At 60.9% G+C, this 21,971-nt stretch overlaps 2 protein-coding genes across 4 annotated transcripts; both read right to left on the bottom strand.

The window, feature by feature from the left end:
- Positions 1 to 663: 663 nt before the first annotated feature.
- Positions 664 to 3,065, bottom strand: MYL7 (myosin light chain 7). Of its 3 annotated transcripts, none has more exons than XR_009260649.1 (7): positions 2,835 to 3,065; positions 2,520 to 2,633; positions 2,305 to 2,380; positions 1,976 to 2,080; positions 1,515 to 1,599; positions 1,319 to 1,367; positions 664 to 813 (listed from the first exon to the last, which is right to left on the bottom strand). XR_009260649.1 is itself a non-coding variant. In XM_058725688.1 (7 exons), the coding sequence occupies exons 1-7, from the start codon at positions 3,048 to 3,050 to the stop codon at positions 712 to 714; spliced, it is 741 nt and encodes a 246-aa protein (XP_058581671.1). In that variant the 5' UTR covers positions 3,051 to 3,065; the 3' UTR covers positions 664 to 711. The 3 variants fall into 3 exon arrangements, 2 of the variants coding, with proteins under 2 accessions (XP_058581671.1, XP_058581672.1); XM_058725688.1 differs by having other exon boundaries at positions 1,521 to 1,599; XM_058725689.1 differs by having other exon boundaries at positions 1,521 to 1,599; positions 2,846 to 2,958.
- Positions 3,066 to 4,953: 1,888 nt separating this feature from the next.
- GCK (glucokinase) lies at positions 4,954 to 18,285 on the bottom strand. The gene is made up of 10 exons (XM_058725686.1): positions 18,238 to 18,285; positions 13,290 to 13,452; positions 12,616 to 12,770; positions 11,562 to 11,681; positions 10,508 to 10,603; positions 10,277 to 10,376; positions 8,151 to 8,334; positions 7,119 to 7,274; positions 6,364 to 6,597; positions 4,954 to 6,088 (listed from the first exon to the last, which is right to left on the bottom strand). Exons 1-10 carry the CDS (start codon positions 18,283 to 18,285, stop codon positions 5,944 to 5,946), a joined length of 1,401 nt encoding a protein of 466 aa, XP_058581669.1. The 3' UTR covers positions 4,954 to 5,943.
- Positions 18,286 to 21,971: the final 3,686 nt, after the last annotated feature.

The raw sequence follows: 21,971 nt of genomic DNA, 5'->3' as shown, positions 1-21,971 counted from the left end.
CTTCCCCGCCCATCCCCTCCCCCCTCCCTGCCCTGCCAGGAGACATGAAGCCCGTTCTGGCCCCTGCTTCCTGTTATGGAACCTCTGCATTTCCAAAGTGAAGTAAGTCTATTTCCAGATGGGTTCTCAGTGCCTTCCACACAGAGCCCAGCATACCCAGCACACATGCACACACACACACACACACACACACACACATCCAGTACACTCACGCACACATGTGCACACACATACCCAGAGCACATGCATGCACGCACACACACAGCACACACATGCACACACACATGCACACACACGCCCAGCATACACGCAGCACACACAGAGCACACACATGCACAGGGAGGCCCACTTGAGCCAGCACACAGAGACAGGGTCTGCCCCACCAGCAGGACCCTCCCAGAACATGGCTGAGCGGCCTCAGGATGCTGAGTGCAGGGCCCGCCGTGTGGCTGGTTCGGGACTGGGAGGCTGTGCCAAGCCCACAGGTTCCTCTCCTAGAGGTGTGGCCTATGTGTCCCCATCTGTGAACCGGGCAGATGATGGCTCATAGTCACAGAACTGCATGGGGCACCTGGAGGTGAGCTGGCAAAGTGCCTGCCTCATCTCACAGACCCCTCCTGCCTGCCCCCACCCCATCTGTCACAGAGAGGCCACCACAGCAGGTCTGATTGAAAACAGCATTTATTGTGGTGACCCTGGGGGCTGCTCCCCTCACTCCTCTTTCTCATCCCCATGGGTGATGATGTAGCACAGAGACTTGTAGTCGACGTCCCCCGCCAGGTCCATGGGCGTCAGGGCGAACATCTGCTCCACCTGGGGCGGCAGGGACTGGTGAGAGGCAGTCCATCCAGCAAAGCCTGGTGGGGGCCGACCCTTCACCCCCCTCCCCACTCCCAGGGCTGCACTTTGGCCCTACGTCTCTTCAGCTGGGAGCCCCAAACTCTGAGTTAATGTTTTCTGCTACCTGACCATGGGCAGACTAGGGACACAGGGGTGGAGGGTGGGGGCCCGAGGGGGCCATGGGGATGCCTCCCCTCCCTTCCCCGTGCTGCTTGACACTGCATGGACAGAGGCTCTTCCAGATGCCAGTGCCGCTCTCTCGTGCCCAGACCTTTGCATGCACAGCTTCTCCGGCCCAGGACACTCCCATCTAACTCCATGCCTGTCACCCTTGGTAAAGACAGTCCCTCCTGCACGGAGCCCTGCTCTAGGCCCATGAGGGTGGGGGGTCCACAAGGCCTCCCCCGTGCCCTGCAGGGCGAGGACCCTGTGAAGGGGTCGGCAAGGGAGGGGTGTCCGAGGAACCAGGAATCCTCACCTCAGCCGGAGAGAACTTGTCTGCCTGAGTCAGGAGAAGCTGTTTGAACCTGGTGGGGGAGAGCCGACAGGTGGCCTGATGAGGGGGACGAGGTTCCTGTGGCCCAGGTGGCCACCCCCAAGGCAGAGAGAGCCCCACAGTACAGGCAGGGGGTCACCCTCACCTGGGCCTCACCCCCTGTCATCCCATTGCTCACACTTACTCATCCTTGTTCACCACGCCCTTGCCACTGGGGTCAAACATGCGGAAGGCGTTCAGGATGGCTTCCTCGGGGTCTGTCCCTGGGAGCCGGAGGGAACAGGTGAGCACCCACACCCCCAGCCTCTCTGGCCCCACCAAGGAGGAACCCGGGGGGGGGGGGGGCCGTCATGTCCCAGAAGAGGTAGGAGCATCCTCCCTGATACACAACATCCCTTGGGGCTCAGGGATGCTGGGCGGGCCTTGCGGGCAGGCCTGGCCGGGAGACTAGGATCTGGGACTTAGGAGTGGAGGCTGAAGGCACATTTCCCAATTTCAAGTCGGGAGCTGGGGTGAGCAGTGCCCATGGGTCTGGGGTGCAAAGGAGGACTCCATATCCTCTGGGTGGGCAAGGGCCAGCGGGGGGGTGGTCCAGCTGAGGTCTGGGTGGGGTTCAGGCAGACTCCAGGCCTGGCTCACCGTTGAGCTTCTCCCCGAAGAGCGTGAGGAAGACCGTGAAGTTGATGGGACCCTTCCCTTCCTGCAGCATGGCATCCAGTTCCTCTTCCGGGATGCTCACCTTCCCTGGGGGGGTGATAGCCACAGGGGTGGAGAGGGCCAGGGAGGGAGGTGCCCTGGAAGGAAGCTGGGCCCAGTGGGGGTGGGGCAGGGGAGGAGACAGAGGGGAGCAGAGGCGAGAGCAGTGGAGAGTGAGGGGCCTGTCCTTTCTCAGTGGGCGGGGGGCTCCCGCTGACCCAGCAGCCCTGGTGAGAGCAGGCCTAGGGTGGGGAGAAGGGGGAGGTGCTCACCGAGCTGGGAGTAGGTCTCCCGAAGGTCTGACTTGCAGATGATGCCATCACGGTTCTGGTCAATGCAGCTGAAGGCCTGCGAGGTGCGGGGCAGAGTGTCTAGGCGGGAACAGCCCCCACCCAGGGAGGGCCCGAGGCAGGAGGGTCCTGGATGGCGGGCATAGTAAGGACAGGGGCCAGGACAGGTTCCAGGCCACTGGGGGTACAGCACTTACCTCCTTGAATTCCTGGATCTGGGCTTGTTCAAACATGGAAAAGACATTGGAAGAGCCTCGCTGGGCCTGCTTGGCAGCTGCGGCCTTGCCCCGGGTCCCCGCCTTCCTGCTGGCCTGCAACACGTGTGTGGGGAGAGGCCCGCGTTTCCAGGTGCACCCCCAGAGCTCCCAGGGGAGCCCAGGCCAGGGCCCTCTTCCTGTCCCCAGACACCACCTCTCCAGGCCCAATGTGGGCTCCGTGACACCACCACCCCCAAACCCCTCCTGTAGCCCAAGGACAGCACCTGGGAGTCTGCTGGCCTCTGGCGACCCTACCTGACACTCACCATCCTCTCTCTGTGGCCGCCTGGTTGCTGCAAGGGGCCCACAGCCCGTTTTATGCCTCAGCCTTATCACCTGGAGCACCAAATAAGGACAGGAGGAGAGGACAGGCCCAAATTTGGTAGCCCTGCCTGGGCTGGGGGAGGACAGGGCCCCAGGCAGATTCCAGCCACGTTCCTGGTGACCTTCAGGCCCCCTGATGTGTAACATCCGGGCATGTACCCATCAGCAGCAACGTCTCCCAAGGGCAGAGCTCACAGGCTCCTGGCTGTCACCACTCTGGATGCTGAATGAGGTGTCCCCGCTGAAGGAGAAGTCTCCCCTGTTACCCTACTGCAGGTCCAGCCCAGAACCTGCCCAGGCCAGGAGGACAGGAGCGCTGGCCTGGGGCCTCTATTGGCTTGGGAAGAACAGTGTGTGGCTCTGAGGATGGTCTCTGGCCTGAGCCCAGGGACTCCCAGAGGTCTGGGTGAGGATGGCTGGTCCTGGCCTCTGGCTCGCTGACAAAGGGGCAGAAGGCAGCCCTGAGCTGGCTGTGGCCCCAAACAGCACTTGCATGTGATGCTCTTGGAGCATGGTGCCCTACCCGGACCCCAAGTACCCCCTTGGACCCCCATGACAGTGGTCACAAGCCCTTCATGTGAGGCTCCACTGTGGAGCCGGAGGCCTGTCACCCTCTTCTCTGCCAGAGTTGCAGCCTCACCGGCTGCTTCCGGGCCCAGGACAGAGAGGGGCTGGGGGCTGGGGCCTGTCTAGAACACAAGCTGGGGGCGCACTGTCTGCCCGCCACCTCTACCCCAGAACCTGGCTCTGCCCCTGGGGCGAGGGATGCAAAGAGGGCGGCTGCTGTGGCAGGGATCCGTGTCAGTCCGCCAGACCCAATGCCCCTTTCGTGTAACAGTAACTATTTTATAATTCCTCCCTGACTATAATGAAATTCATAAAATATATAACCTACTTGCAAAGAAAACTTAAAAAATCAACAGGACGCCCTGAACTGCACTGTGAAGAACAATTAGGAGGTAGTTTACACTGACACGGGTCCAACATGCGACTGCGGGGAGAGGAGCAAGTGGTAGTGATGACAAAGTGACTGGGTGACACTCCTGCAAATTCTCGTGCATGACTCCAATTCAAGAGAACTGAAAGGGCCTGGGGCTTCTGGGGGGGCTCAGTTGGTTATGCATCCAACTCTTGACTTTGGCTCAGGTCATGATCCCACATTTCCTCAGATCCAGCCCCGCTTCAGGCTCTGTGCTGACAGTGTGGAGCCTGCTTGGGATTCTCTCTCTCCCTCTCTCTCTCTCTCTGCCCCCCACTCACGTGGGTGTGTGCGCGCTCTCTCTCTCTCACACAATAAATAAACTTTTAAAAAAGCTTAAAAAAATAAGAGAACTCAAAGGCTCTGACCAGTCCCACATGAGACATCTGGGAACACAAGAGAACATCTGGACGGGGATGTGACAGCTCCCAACCACAGCTGCAGGCTGAGTTCAGAGTGAAATAATAGTCTTTCCAGATTTGCTGGTAGCTCCTGTTACTGAAAAGCGAGCATATGTTCTAATCCTGTAAATGCGTTTGTAGGTAACCGGGCTAAGGTGAGAGTCAGCAGTGTCAGGCCCTGGGCTCAGCTAACTCAAAACAGGCCTCACCCAGGAGCACTGCAGGCACCTCAGCAACCCCTTCCCCCCTCACCCCATCCCTGTCACAACCCAGGTGGATCCAAGGGGACCCCTGTAGAGACCGGCCGGAAGCAGGAGCAGCCCAGCCCACTTCCCAGAGCAGTGCCCTGGCCCCTAACTCCTCGAAGCCCCTCCCTGGGGCTCTCAGACACCGCAGAGCTGCTGAGTGACCAGAGACAGTGGGTCCACACCCACATCCCCACAGGCAGCCAGCCGGGGCAATGCAGAACCTACCCCCACCACCCGCCAATGCCACCTCATTTCTAACCCTTAGGTCTGTGTGTCACTGCACACTCCCCATCACGGCCGGGGGGGGGGGGGTGTGAATTCCAAGACATACCTAGGCTTGCAAGTGTCTGTGTGCATGTGATCAGGTCTCCCTACTGTCCCACAGCCAGTATGCACAGACATCAGAGAACACTGGTCAAGGCCATGTTCTAAATTTTTACAACTTTTATTTAAAAAACCACACAGTCCCAGGTTGGGCATGAGAGGTTGGTGTGGCACATGGAGGTCTGGTGGGAAGAGGGAGGCCTGGGGTCCCTGGGTGCTGAGTGCTGCCTGAGGTTTCTCTCCAGGCCAGCCCCATGGGAGCTGAAGACTCCATCACAGGGGTGCTCCCAGGCCTGCCGGTGGGTGGGAGTGTGGGGGGCTCCTCTTCCTCCTGGGTCCCTCTGGGCAGGGGCTGTAGGGGCTCTGTGTCTTGCACTGTGAGGGTGCATCCCAAAACCACAAACCACTGGTGGATGGCAGTAAGACAGCACAAAAGCCACCATCTCCAGGCCTCAGGGACAAGCTGCCTCCACTGTGGAACCAGTCCTGGAGCCCGTCCTCTCCCACTTCCCAACCCTCACCAGGCAGGAAAACAGCCAGGCCCGGGTGGCTGGCAGCCTGGGACCCCTGTGGAACCCGGGTCTAGGTCCATCCAGGTCAGCAGGGCTGCATTCCCAGTGGGCTGAGTCCGCATGCCACCGCAGGGTCCAGAGCAGGGCCCACGGGAGGCTGACATGGCCAAAGGCGCCAAGAGGCAGGCAGTGCAGAAATGCAGCAAAGTCCTGAGTGAGCAGCTCCCCTCTGTGTGGGTCCTTGATTCCAGCAGGATAGGTGGGGGGTTTGGTGGGGGGGGGGGGTCTCCATTCCTGCTCATCTCAGCTCCCAACCCAGTCAGGGCTTTGGGCTGTCCCACCAACTGCCTCTGAGGCAAGAGGCCTGCCCTGGGCGCTGCAATTCCCCGCCCCCTCCTCCCCGCGGGCCTTTCCGCATCTTCCAGGGTCACCACGGGGATGGGAGGCGAGGCGTCCAGGTCCTTACAACGAAGAGACCTCCTCACTGGGCCAGGCTGGGGGCTCCTGTGGGGAGCGAGTCCCCAGGAGCCCAGGTCCAGCGAGCCCTGCCTCCTCTTTGCCTCGTGGCCTCTGTCGTCACTGGCCCAGCATGCAGGCCTTCTTACAGGCCACCGCGGACACCAGGGCGGCGCCTCGGCCGCTGCCTTCCTCCGACTCGATGAAGGTGATCTCGCAGCTGGGCGTCAGCCTGCGCACGATGGCGTGGAACCTCTCCTTGAAGCTGGGCAGGGGAAGCAGGGCTGGCGCCCCCTGTCTTTGCACTCCCGAAACGCCCCCCCCCCCCCACCCCGCCTCTTCAGAGCAGCTCAGCTTCAGGGTGCGCGCAGCACGCGGAGGGGGTAAGCCTAGGGGACCCTCCCTCCTCCTCGTCTGGGAGACGAGGAGATAACCCTTGAGTCCCGGGATAGCTCGTTTCCGCTTGCATCGCGCCCTCAGGACGCGCACCCAGGAGGGCCGCGGGGGCCCGACGGGAAGGGCGGACGTGCGCGCGCTCACCTGGGGTGCAGTTTGTACACAGAGCCGTCCACGCCCACGGTGATGCGCATCACGTCCTCGCTGCGGCTCTCGCGCATGCGGTTGATGACGCCCGCCAGCCCCGCGGCGCACATGTGCGCGGCGCGTGTGGACACGCTCTCGCAGGCGCGGCGCACTATGTCGCAGTCGGTGGCTGAGGGCCTCAGCCCCAGAGTGCTCAGGATGTTGTAGATCTGCTTGCGGTCGCCCGAGTCGCTGCGGGGCAGGGGCGGCCGGAGGGGAGGGCGTCGCAGGAGGGTCGCTCGGCCCCGGGCCGGCCCGACCCCGACCCCGGCGGCGGCGGCCTCTACCCCTCCCCTGCCCACCTCACCCAGGCAAAGCGCTTGGGGCTCGGGCTCCGGAGAGGAGCGGGTCCGATTCCATCAGGGACCAGCAGTAAGCTGGTCACTGCGCCTCTCTCTAAGCCCAGGGTCTCCGCTCTAACTTGGATACACAGGCGCGCCTCGGGGCTGTTGCGTGGATCAAGTGAGACGACGTCCACGGCGGTGCGGAGCCACAGAGGGGGCGCGTGGGTCGCATCAGCTGCCCAGGAGTGGGCTCCACTGCGCTCCCGCCCCCAGACCTCGCCCCCTGCACCCCGCCCCGAGCCCCCTGCGCTCCTTGGGCCCCGCCCCTGGAATCCTGCCCCTAGCCCCCTGCGCCCCGCCCCCTGGAGCCCCGAGCCCCCTGCGCCCAGCTCCCTGAATGCCGCCCCGAGCCCTTCGCGCCCCGCGCACCTCTCCACCTGCGACACGAAGCGCGTCTCGAAGGCGCCGCGCGTGCGCAGCTGCTCCGAGGCCTCCCCGCGGAAGAGCAGGTTCTCGTCCACGAGCTTCAGCAGCACGAGCCGCACCAGCTCGCCCATGTACTTGCCGCCGATGAGCTTCTCGTATCTGCACGGAGGGCGGCCGGGTCATCTCCCGCAGCCGGGGGCGGGGGGGGGGGGGGGGAGGGGGTGCGGTGCTCAGCTGCCCCAGGGAGGTCCCCACGCGCAGCCACGAGGAGGGCCAGGTGGGGCACTTGACACTGCGTGCAAGTCCGGGTTCCTACCTGTTCCCTCATTTATCAACCTGGGTTTGGAACCTCTGCACCCTGCCCCTCGGTCCAGCCCCTCTGAGGCCCAGGCATCGTCCCACGCTCACCGCCCAGTACCGGTGTGGTTACAGAAACTCGGGCACGGAGGGACTGGTGACCCGCCTGGGGCCTTGGCCACCGCTGGCGGCCCTGGGCCCTGCGCCCTGGTGTGCACAGAGCTGGCGCCTACGTGCTCCGCATTTGTGAGCCCGAGTATTTTCATCGGTAAGTACACTGGGTACGACTGACAGAGCAGAGGTCATGAGGGCCAGAGACGAAGCTCAAGAATTAGGAGAGCAACGACTCAGGCTCTGTGCGGCCGGTTTAGAGCTGTCCAGGCTACACCGCAGCCTTCTGCGAAACCCTACTGTGCATCCTGTGAACGTGAACAGAGGTCTACTCTGGGGAACTCTGGGCTGAACCCGTTGCTTGGGGGTCTCAGAGCCGCCCTATGCCGGTGGTCACCTGCCGGCCAGGGGAGAGCCCGGCTCATCCGCTCACAGCCGCTCTTTCTGCGGACTAACCCTTCACATCTCTACTGTTCCGGGTTCACAGGGTGCGTGTGAGCCGAAGGAGAGAGGAGCCAGCTGGCGAAGGGATGGTCGGTTTGATTCCCCCCACCGTCCCCGAGTTGTTTAAAAACAAGCCCGTCATCTGCCTGCAGGGGCAGGACGAGGGGGAGGGGTAGTCCTTACAGCTGCTGCCCAGGGTTCAGGGAGTTCTCGTCCACCACGCGGTCATACTCCAGCAGGAACTCGTCCAGCTCTCCGGAGTCCCCGAAGGCGCCCCACTCGGTGTTGACGCACATGCGGCCCTCGTCCCCTTCCACCAGCTCCACGTTGTGCATCTCCTCCATGTAGCAGGCATTGCAGCCTGTTCCTGTGAGGGGCGCGGGGTCAGCCCCCCCCCCCCCCCGGAACGCGCCTCTCCACCCCCACCCTGCAGGAAGCCCCCTGTGGCCGGGTCTTCCGGGAGCCCTCCGCACCCGCCACTGCATTGCACGCCTTAATGGAAAGGCGGCTCTCCCAGGCACTAGAAGACCTGGGTTTGCTGTGTGACATGGCACAAATGAGGCCACTTCTCTGGGCTTGTTCCCCTTCCTCAGGAAGGGATGGTGACACCTTCTCCTCCTATTACCCCGGGGACTTGGGAGGACTCCATGAAATGTGTCCAAGCACTCTGCCACCTAGAGGTGTGTGGAGTTATGGTTTTATTCTGTTTGTGCACCAGCCTTGCTTTTCAGTATTTTCCCTGCATGTGCTTGAGCTTCTCTGGGCCCTGTTTTCAGGGGCACTCAGAGGTGAGTAAGGCACAGCCTGGACCCCAGGGAGCAGCACGTGGGTTACTGCACATGGCGCTGGTTCTGGGATTTGTAATTTGCAGAGTCCCTTGCAGAGTGAAAAGGTGGTGTCCTTTGGTGATAAATTATCAAGTTGCAAAATGGTTTCTGAGGGTGACTGTATGGGCGGCACGCCCCTAAAGCCATCAGGGACATCATCTTAAATGCTAGTTGGTGGAGCTGCCCAGGAGGAATGGGGGCCCAGTGATGCAGGCCCTTCCAGTTTTTTGTAGGAAAAACCCAGAAACCCAGACTTTGATGTGCATTATCCCGATTTTTGGACTCTGGTAATTATCATAAACATATTTGTTTTGGTTTGGTTTTTAGAGAGAGAGCATATGAGTAGGGGAGGGGCAGAGGGGGAGAGAGAGAAAGAGAAAGAGAATATGTCCCAAGTAGGCCCCATGCTTAGTTCAGAGCCTGACGCCTCTGGGATCAGAGTTGAGGTTCAAGCAACTGAGCCCCCCAGGCACCCGACAAACATGCGTTTAAGCCCTGAGCAGAGTGTTTGCAGGGTGGTTGTGAGCACAGGCCCCCCTCTGCCGTCTGTGCTGGGCAGCAGCTGCAGGGCTCAGGCACCAAGCTGGGTGTCCTGGGGAACTGTGCCCCCACTCAGCTGCCCTGGGCAGCTCCGAAGGGGAGAGCCAGGACAGCGGGTTCCTGCAGCCTCTGTTCTGTTGGTGAACTCAGAGGCAGCTTGCCATCTGAAAGTCAAGAACGGAAGCAGAAGATGTAAGAAACAAAAAGAGGGACGAAGCAGTCAGGCTGCAGGTGAGGACGTGTGTATGGCTGGAAGTGGGTTCCTGGGGGCGTAGACAAGCTGCAGGTCTGGCTCTGAAGGGCCCAGTGAAGCAAACAACTTTGCCACTGACTTTCTGGGGACCCAGAGCCTGGAGGCTACAGGACACTCGAGTAGCCTGTGTGCCCAGTAGATAAGTAATCAAATGGGATTGATCCTCAGCAAACACTCCTGAGGCCTCAGGAACTTCTGGAAAGTCCTGAGGCCGGTGTGGAAGGCCCACTGGGCCAGAGCTGCCTCCACTCCCGGCACCGGCATTCACTTCGGGGGGGGGACAGGACGGCTGCTCTGGGCCACAGGAAGACCGTCCAGGAAGGGAAGACATCACTTGTGCTAACCCTCGTCCACTTGGACAAATGTGTCCCGTTTGGTCGATTTGCCAGACAAGGTGGTGTGATTAAACCCTGATGAGCCCTGCAGATGTATAGCTGCTGTGCCGTGCAGTGCTGTGCATCAGCAGTGAGCACTGGCTGCACCCAGGACACCCCTGCATCTCCCCGAGACCACCCCAGACCCTGTCACCTCTGGGGTTTCTGCCTGGCACAGGGGCCCTGCTCTGACCATCACTGACTGCTCAGTCCTCAGGCCTGGAGACCCAAGGCCAGCAGGGGTGCACAGCCTTGCTCTGTCTCTCGTGGAGGCCAAGGCCCCCAGACAGGGCAGGGCAGGGCATGGATCCTTACCCACAATCATGCCAACCTCACACCGGCGGTCTTCATAGTAGCAGGAGATCATCGTGGCCACAGTGTCATTCACCATCGCCACCACGTCCATTTCAAAGTCCTGCCAGGAGGCACAGAGGCAGCAGTGATGGGGCTGGTGTCCAGCCAGGTGAAGGATGCCCAGAAGGCCCTCCCTGGCATCCTGGCCTGAGGGGAGGGGGGTCCCAGGTCAGTCACGGGGAGCCACCTCACCCCTCTCCGTTTGATGGCATCACGTAGGAGCCCCACGATGTTGTTCCCTTCTGCTCCTGAGGCCTTGAAGCCCTTGGTCCAATTGAGGAGGATGCCCTGAGGGAAGAGGTGAGGTCTTGTGGCTCCTGATGGACACTGGGGGCAGGGTGAGGATCTCCCACTGCACAGTGCAGGAAACAAGCTCCAAGCGGACCCATAAGTTTGAGAAGCGTTCTCTATGAGTATTTCCTATTTCTGCAAGGCTGGGTTCCAGCCACTGTGACAGTGTTTATACTGTCAAGCCCAGAGGCATCCTCCCAGAGTAGGGATGAGGTCCTGAGGAGAGCAGCCCCATATGGAGCTGGGGTTCATGTCCCCCAGGACGCCCCCTCAGACATGAGAAGGTACCATCTGGCCCTTGGTGTGCTGTGGGGAGGGGGCTTGGGAGACCAGCATGGGATGCCGTTCCTGCCAGAGGTACTGAGCTGGCTTGTCTCTGAGAGGCCGTATGTGTGTGCAACATGTTTACACTTGATGTGTGCAACTTACATGTGTACACATGTAGTTGGTGTGTGTGCACCTGTTCAGGGCACACAGTTGATGGGTGTACATATGTATGATGTACACACGTGTGTATGCACGTGTATAACCAACATGTGTTGGTGTGTACGTGTAATTGACCTGCGTGTATATGTGCGTGTATGGTTGAGACGTACATGCGTACATAGTGTCTATAATGCACGTGTGTGTATACTTCACGTGTGTGCACGTAGGGGAAGCCTCAGCCCATTGTGGTGCTACACAGCTGTGCTGGTGTCTGGCGGTCTGTGTTTGAGCCCCAGCACTGCCTCCTGAGCCTGTCTCCTGATCTCTGATGGGTGATGGTGCTGCTGGCCTGTAGGGCGCTGGGGGACTAAGGCAGACAGCATCAGCCGTGTAACCAGTTCCCAGTCTCCCGAAAGGTAAGTGATGGAGCCACGGGTTGGACCAAGGCTTTTCCCCAAAGGGGGGCTACACGTGAAGGCACGGCGGGGTTCATGGGGGCCCTCCGCCCCTGGCCCTGCACCTGCCCCACCTTGTCGATGTCCTCATGCCTCACGGGGAAGGAGAAGGTGAAGCCCAAGGGCAGCTTCTTGTGCTTCATCTGGTGCTTGTCCAGGAAGTCGGAGATGCACTCAGAGATGTAGTCAAAGAGCTGGAGGACACACAGCAAACTGGCCGTTGACCATGGGAGAGCTGGCCGCGGGACCCCTGCTGCGGGACTCCTGCCCAAGGCCGTGCACTGTCAGCCTGTCCCTCCTGGCGGACCCAGTGACATCCAGCCGCAGACTCTGGACAGAGGCACAGCCCTGGCCATAATGCTGATTTCTGTCTCCACCACCCACTGGCCTCCAGCCTGCCTGTGTGGGCCTGTCTGCAGCACTGGGTGTTGCCCCCTGCTGGCAGCTGGGGCTGCAGGAGGCACCCACACCATCCCTGCTGCCTTGTTTCACGTCCAGTCCCACAGCATGCAGGGGTGTGGTGAGGCCCAGGCTGCCACGGGACTCCTGCCTTGAAACCCTCTGCCTCTGCCCACCTCCCCCAAGGGCTCATTGTACTTCTGCACCCTCTCCTGAGTCCCCCCACCATGGGCAGACGTGATGACTGCAATCACCCCACTTGATGTCCATGCTGGTGGAAGGTGATGGGGTGACACATAGGGAGACGGCAGAATGGGCTGTGTGCCCATTGGAGGGGCGTGTTCCCGCAGCTGCTGTCACATGTCTGGCCTTTCTGGAAAACTGGGCAGGAATGTGACCTGCTGGGGCCATGCCTGGTGGCCACTCAGCCCCCTCCCTGGGCCCTCTGAGGCCGAGTGGCTCTCCTGCCAATAGGTGCCCCTGCCCCTGGTGGACAGGCAGGCCGTCCTGCCAGGTCGAGGGAGTGCTGAGATCCCAGGCAGACTTGATCCCAGCCCCTGGCCCCCAGCTCCCCAGGCCCCTGACCCCCACTGGTCCCCATCCCCAGTCCTCTGGCCTCCCAGCCCCAGCGCCTTGGCCCCCAGCCCCATGGGCCCCTGGCCCCTGATGCCCAGCCCCCACCCTGGCCCCCCAGCCCCAGCCCCCCAGCCCCTGCCCCTCACTGCTCACCATCTCAGCAGTACCCGTCATGGCGTCCTCGGGGATGGAATACATCTGGTGCTTGGTCTTCACGCTCCACTGCCCCTCTTCGCCCTCCCCCACCTTCACCAGCATCACCCTGAAGTTGGTGCCGCCCAGGTCCAGGGAGAGGAAGTCCCCAACTTCTGCAGCCACAGGGAGAAGCACATCAGCCTCTGGGTGCCAGCCGGCAGGACCCCAAGACCAGGGAGGGAAGGAGAGGAGGGCAGGGTGGGGCTCAGAGGAGCTGGACAAGGGGCTGCTGGCGCCAGGCATCTGGGGATCCCTAGAGTCAAAGGTGAGCTAGGGAAGTCAGTGGGAGTCCCCTGCCTCGGACCAAAGTCATGCCAAGCCCAGGGCCCAAGTGAAGGCCTAGTGAAGGGCCCAGACTCAGGATTGGGCTTGGGGTTCCCCCCACTGACCACAGAGAACCGGTTTCTCGTTATGAGATGACAAAAACAGTTTTCCTGAGGTGGGGGCAGGGGGCAGTTATCCTGAAGATGCAGGGCTGGGCTAGTGGAGCCGTCCTGGGCCTCGGGACAGTCTGAGCTGTCAGCACGTACTCTGGCTGCCTCTGCCCCCTGGGACCAGGGACAGCCGCCTCCAGGTGAGGAGCTACCAGCTCCCCAGTGGGTCCCGCCCCTGCCTGTCCCGGGCCTCGGTACCGGAGCCTTCCGGGGTGGAGCGCACGTAGGTGGGCAGCATCTTCACACTGGCCTCCTCGTGGGTCTCCAGCCGCAGGCCTCGCGCCATCTCCTTCTGCATCCGCCACATCACCTTCTTCAAGTCGGCCTCCTGCAGCTGGAAGTCGGCCAGGATCTGCTCTGCCTGCGGGGGTGGGGGTGAGAGCAGCTGGGGGGGGGTGAGAGCAGCTGGGAGGGTGAGGGCAGCTGGGGGCGTGAGGGTAGCTGGAGGGGGTGAGAGCAGCTGGGGGGTGAGGGCAGCTGGGAGGTGAGAACAGCTGGTGGGGGTAAGAGCAGCTAGGGGGATGAGAGCAGCTGGGGGGGTGAGGGCAGCTGGGGGGTGAGGGCAGCTGGAGGGGTGAGGGCAGCTGGGGGGCAGTGAGAGCAGCTGGGAGGGGTGAAAGCAGCTAGTGGGGAGAGGCAGTTGGGGGGTTAGAGCAACTGGGGTGGTGAGAGCAGCTGGGGGGTGAGGGCAGCTGTGGGGGTGAGGACAGCTGGGGGGGTGAGGGCAGCTGGGGGGGTGAGGGCAGCTGGGGGGGTTGAGGGCAGCTGGGGGAGGTGAGAGCAGCTGGGGGAGGTGAGAGCAGCTGGAAGGTGAGAACAGCTTGGGAGGTGAGGGCAGCTGGAGGGAGAGAGCAGCTGCGGGGGAGAGGGCAGCTGGGGGGCAGTGAGAGCAGCTGGGAGGGGTTAGAGCAGCTGGGGGAGAGAGCAGCTGGGTGGGAGAGGGCAGCTGGGGGGCAGTGAGAGCAGCTGGGAGGGGTGAGAGCAGCTGGGGGGAGAAAGCAGCTGGGGGGGAGAGGCAGTTGGGGTGTGAGAGCAGCTGGGGGTGTGAGGGCAGCTGGAGGGGTGAGGGCAGCTGGGGGGAGAGAGCAGCTAGTGGGGAGAGGCAGTTGGGGGGGTGAGAGCAGCTGGGGGTTGAGGACAGCTGAAGGGGTGAGGGCAGCTGGGGGGAGTGAGGGCAGCTGGGCGAGTGAGGACAGCTGGGGGTGCAGGGGTCCCACACGCACCAAGGGCCTCCCTCGCCCTCCAGCCCTGGGTCCCAGATGAAAACAGCAGAGTTCCAAGAGCAGTCCCTCAACACATGTGGCCTGAGGGATGCCGAAGGGTGGGGTGCAGACAGGGCAGCCCCCCTCGGTACTGCAGATGCCTGCCATGGGGGGAGGAAAGTGCCGCCCAGGACATTGAGTGGGACATGGCTGCAAGAGCCTGTTGGGAGCCTGTCTGGCGGCCAGCGGGCAGCTGGCATTACCGCCAGAAGGCTCTGGTCATCCTGCCTCTACGAATCCATGCCCAGGGACTGAGGGGAGCAGTGTGCACGGAGGCACAGGTGTAGCACATTCGAGGAAGGCAGTGCCTCCCCAGGCCCCAGGGACAGCCTGTGACTGGGCTAAGCCGAGCACAGCTATCCTACGCCCTTTTGCTGGGGATCTGGTTAAGCGTCAAGCAGGTGGCCCAGTTCCAGCCAATGACAGGGAGAGAAGCCTGGCTTTAGCAGGACCGTCCCTTCCTGGAAGGTCAGTGCCCCTCCATTCTGTGAATGCAGGTTTGTAAGGGTGTGATGACCGGCACCAGAGCAGCTGCCCTGTAGCAAGGCGGAGGCGAGGCTGAGGGAAGAGCTGTTGGCAGACCACCCACGGTGGGAAGAGAGGCAGGGCGGCCCCGCCTGAGGGGATCGCGGATCTTGGCTGGCTCTGCACCCACCCACCTCTAGGCAGTGATGGGGGAGCGAACACTGATCACCGAAAGCCGCAGTTAAGGCAGGGCTTTCATTCCCTGTACCCGACAGCATTTCTGATGGACACAGACCCTTGCTTAGGGACCGTGTCTCCTTTCGAGTGACATTCCCTTAGGACCTTCGAGTCTCCATACAGTGGAGACTCTTCGAGTTTGAGCCCAGGGAATGTCACAAAGGGATGGGGCTGAATAAATTTTGTGACTAGACACAGAACCACACACCAGTGTTTGCAGGGCCATTTGCAGCTCCAGGCTGTCCCTGCCCGAGGCTGTCCCTCCAGGGCACAGCGCTAGACGCCCTCACCGCCCTCACTGCCCTCACCGTTTGGGAAGCGATCCAGGCGCGTTCGCAGAGGCCTGGGGCTACAGTCTCGCAAACATAAAGTGCCAGGAAGGTGTAGAAGCATTAACATTCGCAGAATTCTGCCAACACGCCGTGCCTGGAGCTGAGTGCACCACATAAGCTGCCTCCCATCCCATCACAGTGTCACAGCACCACAGTGTCACAGCATCAGTGTCACAGCGTCACAGAGCACGGGGAGCAGCCGCCAGCAGCTGCTCATCTTCCAGATGGAGCAAAGGCTCAAAGAACCTCAAGTGCAGGTGCGTCAGCCAGCTCGCTTCCTGGCCAGCGCCCGAGGCCGCACATGCAAGAGCTGCTGTCTGAGGCCCTCAAGAGGCTGTTGGGTGGCTCCCTGACACAGAATTGTCCCAGGGACCGACGGTAAGACATCGCAGACTCCATCGCAGACGGTAAGACATCGCAGACGGTAAGACATCGCAGACCCTGCGCAGGTCCAGCCTCAGGCCCTGCTGGGCCGCGTCCCGGCCCATTTGCTGTGACACCCCTCCCCACACACACTCGGCATGGCTGGAGCCCGGTACAGGAGGGGCTTTTCACCCTCTGTGTCCAGGCCCACCTGGCTCCCTGCCACTGACATCGGGTGAAACCCCAGCTTGGCCGGCCGGCTTCTAGGTCCTCTAGAAAGACCCTTCTGTGGAACCCCGGAGATCACAGGAAGTCACACACCTCGTCAAAGAGCAACCTGGACTTACTAATGTTTCATTCCACCCAGCAACTTCTGTCCAAGATCCCGTTCTGCAACAGCATGGTGCTTGGCCGGCTGGGACTCTAGAAGACCCCATGTCACCCGGACCTTCCTGTCCCTGCCGTCCCTTCCCAGACACCACACAGCAAGGAGGGGACAGTGCACAGCAGGGAGGGGAGGGGACAGTGCACAGTAGAGGGGACAGTGCACAGCAGGGAGGGGAGGGGACAGTGCACAGCAGAGAGGGGAAGGGACACCACACAGCAGGGAGGGGACAGCCCATAGCAGGGAGTGGACAGCCCATAGTAGGGAGTGGACACTGCACAGCAGGGAGGGGAGGGGACACTGCACAGCAGGGAGGGGACAGCACACAATAGAGGGGGATACTGCACAGCAGGGAGAGGACAGAACACAGCAGGGGAGGGAGGGGGACAGTGCAAGGTAAGGAAGCCCCTTGTCTGAGGGGGAGTCAACCCGTGAGGTGATGTTTGTTCACTACAGATTCCATTCTGTAAATAAAGTTGCATCAATGTGGGTTTCATTTGTCCAGTGCAATATTCTCAAAAACTTAAATTTGCTGCCAACGTTTAAATACAGGCACTTTCCCAGGCAAATCTGGATTTCTGATGGCATTTCTGTAACTGTAGGTCTTGGGGAGGCCACTGCTTGGGCAGGGTGTGTGGTGTGGAGGCCCATGTCTGGCAATGTGGGGCATGTAGGGAACATGGGGTCACCTGCCCTTGCAGCATGCCCTGCCCAAGCTGGGCACTGCAGGGTCCAGCACTGTCCATACCGCAGGACCGTGGACATTCATTCCCCTGCCCACCCTGCTGTGTTCATTCCCTGTTCCTGGGGGTACAGGCTGGGGAGGGATGCTGGGAGGGTCTGTGGCAGTGGTCCAATACTCTGGCTGGCCGCAAGCTGACACTGGCCTCCAGCTGACCTTGCCTCTCACTGTGGGAGGTGCACACCCCTCAGACGTATCAGGGCCCGCAGATGCCACATGTTGTCAGCACCCAACCCTGACAGGAGGGGCTCTGACCTGCGCAGCCCCCTCCACCCTCAAGGCTGAGTGTCTGGGGGACATGGGTGGGGCTCAAGTCATGGGGTGGGAGTCTGCCTCACAGACCCCTTGGGAACATCCCAGACCAGGCCCTGCTCAGAGCTTCTGCAGTTCTCCCTTATCCTGCAAAATCACCCCAGGACCCAGGTACCGTAGGGGTCCCTGTTCTTACAAATGAGGAAACTTTCCCCAGCCCACGGTGCCAGCCGGGGGCCCACCTCCCCACCCCACTGGGCTGCTTCCTGCCCGATTTCAGGGCCCAGACCCCACTACAAAAGTCTCCTACGGGTGTCATGCTGCTGTCAGTCACACTGGCTTAAAAGACTTGCCTGGGAAAGTCATGGTTCTGCCTGAGAAGCTCCAGGAAGCTGCCTGCCCCTCCAGACCCAGCCTTGGGAGAACAAAGCTCACACAGAGCCTGTCCCCCTTTTCCCCACAACTACCACCCACCCCCTGCTTGCGAGGAGGCCACAGGACACATCACTAGGGCTCATGTCTATACCCAAACATGGAGGAGAGGGGGGGTCTCTTGCTGATTGTCTCCCCCACGTTCCAGGCAGTGTTTCTGGCGCCCTGGCCTGGGCTCTGCAGGAAGACAGACTGCCCAGTGTTCTCCGACTCGGGGGCATGTCCAACTGGTTCTTCTGGTCCTCATGGTAGGCCTGGGACTGGCACTGGGGATCCTTTTCCTCAGGAATATGTGGGCAACTGGCCCAGGGTTGCCCACTGTGGGTATAGCCGCCGAGGCCCCACGAACACAGGGGCCAGGCTGCAGCTGGACACGTGGCAGGGCTCCCACTGCCCTCCAGAGAGCTGGGACGGGCTCAGGGACCTCAGTCTCTGACTCTCAGGGGCCTACAGTGGTCTCAGCCTGCTGGCTGAGCAAGTACTCTAGAGACCCCTCCTGGCGAGTCTGCGCCATGGGTGTCAGGATAGGCAGTGACAGGGCCAGTGACAGGCACAGCTGCCTCTTGGCCCAGATGCCTCCTTCCAGGGGCACAGCACCACCTGACGTCTGCTCTGCTGAACCCATTGCCCTGTGTGCCCCAAGGAACCACGCTCGTGGCTCTGGGATGACCCTCACCAGATTCAAGGGCATCTGGGTCTGGCTCCTCGTGGCATCCATTGCCATCTCTCTGAGGGGCCAAGAGGTAGGATTTTGGGGAGGTGGGGACACCCTTACCTGCTGAGGGGCAGGGAGGGCAGCAGCCCTGGAGATTGAGGTCCACCTGGGCAGGTGTGGGCCACCTTGCCAGAGAGCTGCCTTCAGCAGACTGCCTGGGGCTTCTGCACCTACTGAGCCCAGCAGGCAGCTGCTGAAATATTCTGCCCACTGCCACCAGGTTGGTCAGGGCAGAGGGCAAAGGGGGCCTGCTTAGGGTCAAGGCTGACAACAGGCATGGGGACAAGGCCGTGGGGCGGTGTCCACGCCCTCTGCACAGTGGTGTGGGGATTAGCTGCCCAGTGATTCTGGGGAGGGGACAGGACTAGTCCATGTGGCCTCCAGTCCTCAGATGTGCCAGGGCTGGTGGTCAGCACGCTGGGGGGCAGGAAACCACAGTGGAGAGCCCCACACACATGGAGGGGTAGGGAAGAGCCTGGCCCGCACAGGCCAGAGCGGGGATAGGGGATCCCTGGCGGACTTTCATCTGAAGAGGGGTCAGACCTGCGTTTCCTACGCTCCGGGGGGTAGGGGTGGGGTGGGGGTAGGGCGGTGCTGCGCCCCGGTAGGCAGGAGAGAAGGTGGGGACCAGACCCTCGCCTGGCCTAGGCAGACCCCCCAGGGAGCTGGATGCTCAGGGCTCCCCTCCCCTCCTCTGGGGGTGGGGTGTGGGTGTGTCCCTTCGGCCAATCAGCCGCAGGATTGGTCCGTGGGCGTGCGCAAGACCTCATTCGGGCCAATGAGAGCCGAGCCCAGGGGACGGGGGCGGGGCGGGAGAAGAAGTGAGGTGAGCTGTGGAAGAGCCGGGTGGTAGGTGGCAGGTAGAGGGCGGGGAGGTAGGTGGGAGGTAGGGGGCGGGGAGGTGGGGGGACCGTCTGCCGGGTGGAGGGCCCAGGGCCATCCCCCCCAAGTGACAAATACTTGTTTCCTTCCGGGCTTGTAAACCGTAAACTGCCTCCAAACTGTCAAAACTTGCCTCTAAAGGTCAGGAGGTCATTCTTGGGTTTTGGGCCTGCAAGGTCCAGGATGGAACTCGTTCTGGATGCTGGATGGTGCGCAGCGCCCCCCGCCCGCGGAGTGAACTTGTCAAGCCCCGTGGCACCTGCCAGGCCGTGCTAAAATTAGCAGGGGCTCCTAAGTGATTAGGGTTAGGGATGGTGGGTGGACAGAATGCCAGGCTCTCCCACCAATGGCCAGTGCGGTCACCCCGAAGAAAACCTTGACAAGATCGATCCCTTTCCTAAAATAGAGGGAAAGCGCCTTCACTACACCCAAGTGTGACGGGTCACTGACCCACCAGTCCCTGGCTCTGAGCCACTGTTTTTTCTGTGTGTGCGAGGCAGTGGCACTCGTTCCAGGTTTGGATGGGGCAGGGCTTCTGGACCAGCTGCCCTTCTCCTGTGCACAGCACCTGGGAAGAGGCTCCGGGTCCTCTGGCTCTCTCCTCCTGGAGGCAGGGGTGGACAAGGCCCCCACCTTTCTAGTCTGTCGGACTTGCACTGACTGCCCTCTCTAGCTTGCACTCTGACCAGCGTGCATCCTTCCCCAGAGCCCGTTCCTGGGGCCACCTCCTTGCATTCTGGGTGTCCAGTGTGGCAGGAAGAGGGTCCCAAAGTCCCCACACCAGTCAGTCCTGCGGAGCCAGACTCCCAGCCTTCCTATGCACCACCAGTTGCCCCATGTCACTGCTTCCTCTTTAGATGCGGAGGTGACACCAAATGGCTCAGTACTGGACTCCACATGAGGATCTGACCTGTCCAGAGAAGAAGGTCCTGGAAAGGCTGGACCTCAGAGACAATGGCTTATGAGGGACATACTTAGAGCCTTTGGTGTCTCGAGGGTGGTCCTAAAGAGGAGTGGATAAACATAGTTTCTGCTTAAGGGTTCTTAAAAACAACAACAGTGCAGAGCTGGCTGACAATGGGCTCCCCCCCTTAATGGGGAGAGACAGCAGGATATGTGACAGAGCAGGGTCACAGGAAACCCTTCTCATCCCTTGATCACTCAGAAAGCGGAGGCAACAGCACTATTTCATTTTCTTCTTAATTTATCTCTAGGAAATAATCTGACATGTTTAGTGATAGAGGTTCTAGGATCAAAAGTGGCACACACAAACAAAAAGTGGCACGTGACCCACATATCCAAGTACAGGGAACCAGTTCAATCAGTTATGCTACATTCAGGAGTCACGGAAGATGGTAGGACTGATCTGCCTTTGCTGGCGTGGAAAGATGCCTGTGACACGCTCTCTAAAAAGAATGTGCTGGCTCCGAGAGGGCCTCCAACCAGCCCTCCTCTGTCATTTGCCCCCTGTGCAGTCCCCACTGATGCTGAGTAGGCCTAGCCTGTGTAAGTACAAGGATATTGCAGAAATGGCAGTGTGAGTTTTGAGGCGAGGCTGTCAGAGACACGGTGGCTTCCGCCTCACTCTCTTTCTTGGATTCTTCGCCCTTCACAAGCTTGGCCAGTGCCAGCCTGGGAGGACAGGCAGGTCCTAAGGGGAGGTCTCCTGAGAAGAACTGAGTCCAGGCTCTGAAGGTTCACAGTCAAATTGTTCAACTTGGCTGACCCCGTATCCCCATGGGATAGAAAACAGGGCCAGAGCACCCAGCATGAGGGGCACCTGTGCGGGGTCTCTCTGCACTGATGCAATGAGGCCTGGAGGTCAGCACAGTGTTGCAAGTGTTTGCTTACCGCGGGGTAGACTGGCTGTGCCCTCGTGTGAGGGCCGGCCCGGGCCCAGGGGAGGGAGGGTGTCAGGCACAGAGCAAGGTGGAGTTGAGCCTAGATGCCGCAGAACATAAGGGGTCATGACACCGAGCCCCCAGCAGCCTCCACACACCGCCTGCTGTCCCACATGCTTTATGTGGACCACAAATGACCTGTGAACTCAGGGCTGGCACTTTTTACGTGGAGAAACCGAGGCCCATGGGAAAGGTCCCCAGGTCAGCCTGACCCCAGGTGTGCTGGAAGGTCAGTCAAGGCCAAGCACACACCAGGGGTCAGCAAATAGCCTCTGGAGCTGCTTCCAGGCTGGAAATGTTCAGAGACCTCAGCTTCAGCTGGCAGGTGAAGCGTCACAGCCTCCGAGGTCTGCAGTGCCCAGGGCTTGCTTCTGACAGCAGGTGGGGCTGGGGCAGGAGGCCTGGGCAGAAAGGGGCAGAGTGAGAGTGAGGGAGAGGAAGGGTTCTGCACATTGGTAGGCAGAGTGATGGATCCTCTAGGACCCCTTGTGGGGGAGGCAGGGTAGTGCTGGGGTAGAACAGGACTGTGAGGACTGACTGCCTGAAGACTGACTGCCATTCTCTGCCTGTAGGACTTGGGCAAGTCACTTAATTTCCTGAGCTTCAGTTTCCCTATCAGTAAAGTGGAGATAACAATTTCCTTCCCTCACAGGGCTGTTGACAGGACAGGACAGTGCAGATAAGATTCTTGGCTATCCACGCTATTCGATAACTTGTAGCTATTTTTGCTACCAGAGGTTGCTTTAGCCCCCGGGTCAGAGTTTAGAACACAGGCCATCCCATACTCTAGGTCTATGTGGGTCTAAAGCCAATCTTCTGTCCCTGTGCCTGCCGATTATTTTGTAGTGTTCTAAGGAGACAGGCAGGGAGCACAGTCTTTTTGATACCCGCCTTGCCCTAAATCAACGAGGC

The sequence above is a fragment of the Neofelis nebulosa genome, chromosome 4 (assembly GCF_028018385.1).
Source record: "Neofelis nebulosa isolate mNeoNeb1 chromosome 4, mNeoNeb1.pri, whole genome shotgun sequence".
Classification (NCBI taxonomy): Eukaryota; Metazoa; Chordata; class Mammalia; order Carnivora; family Felidae; genus Neofelis; species Neofelis nebulosa.
Note: the sequence above shows the minus strand (reverse complement) of the source record. Positions and strands in the feature narration are given on the sequence as shown.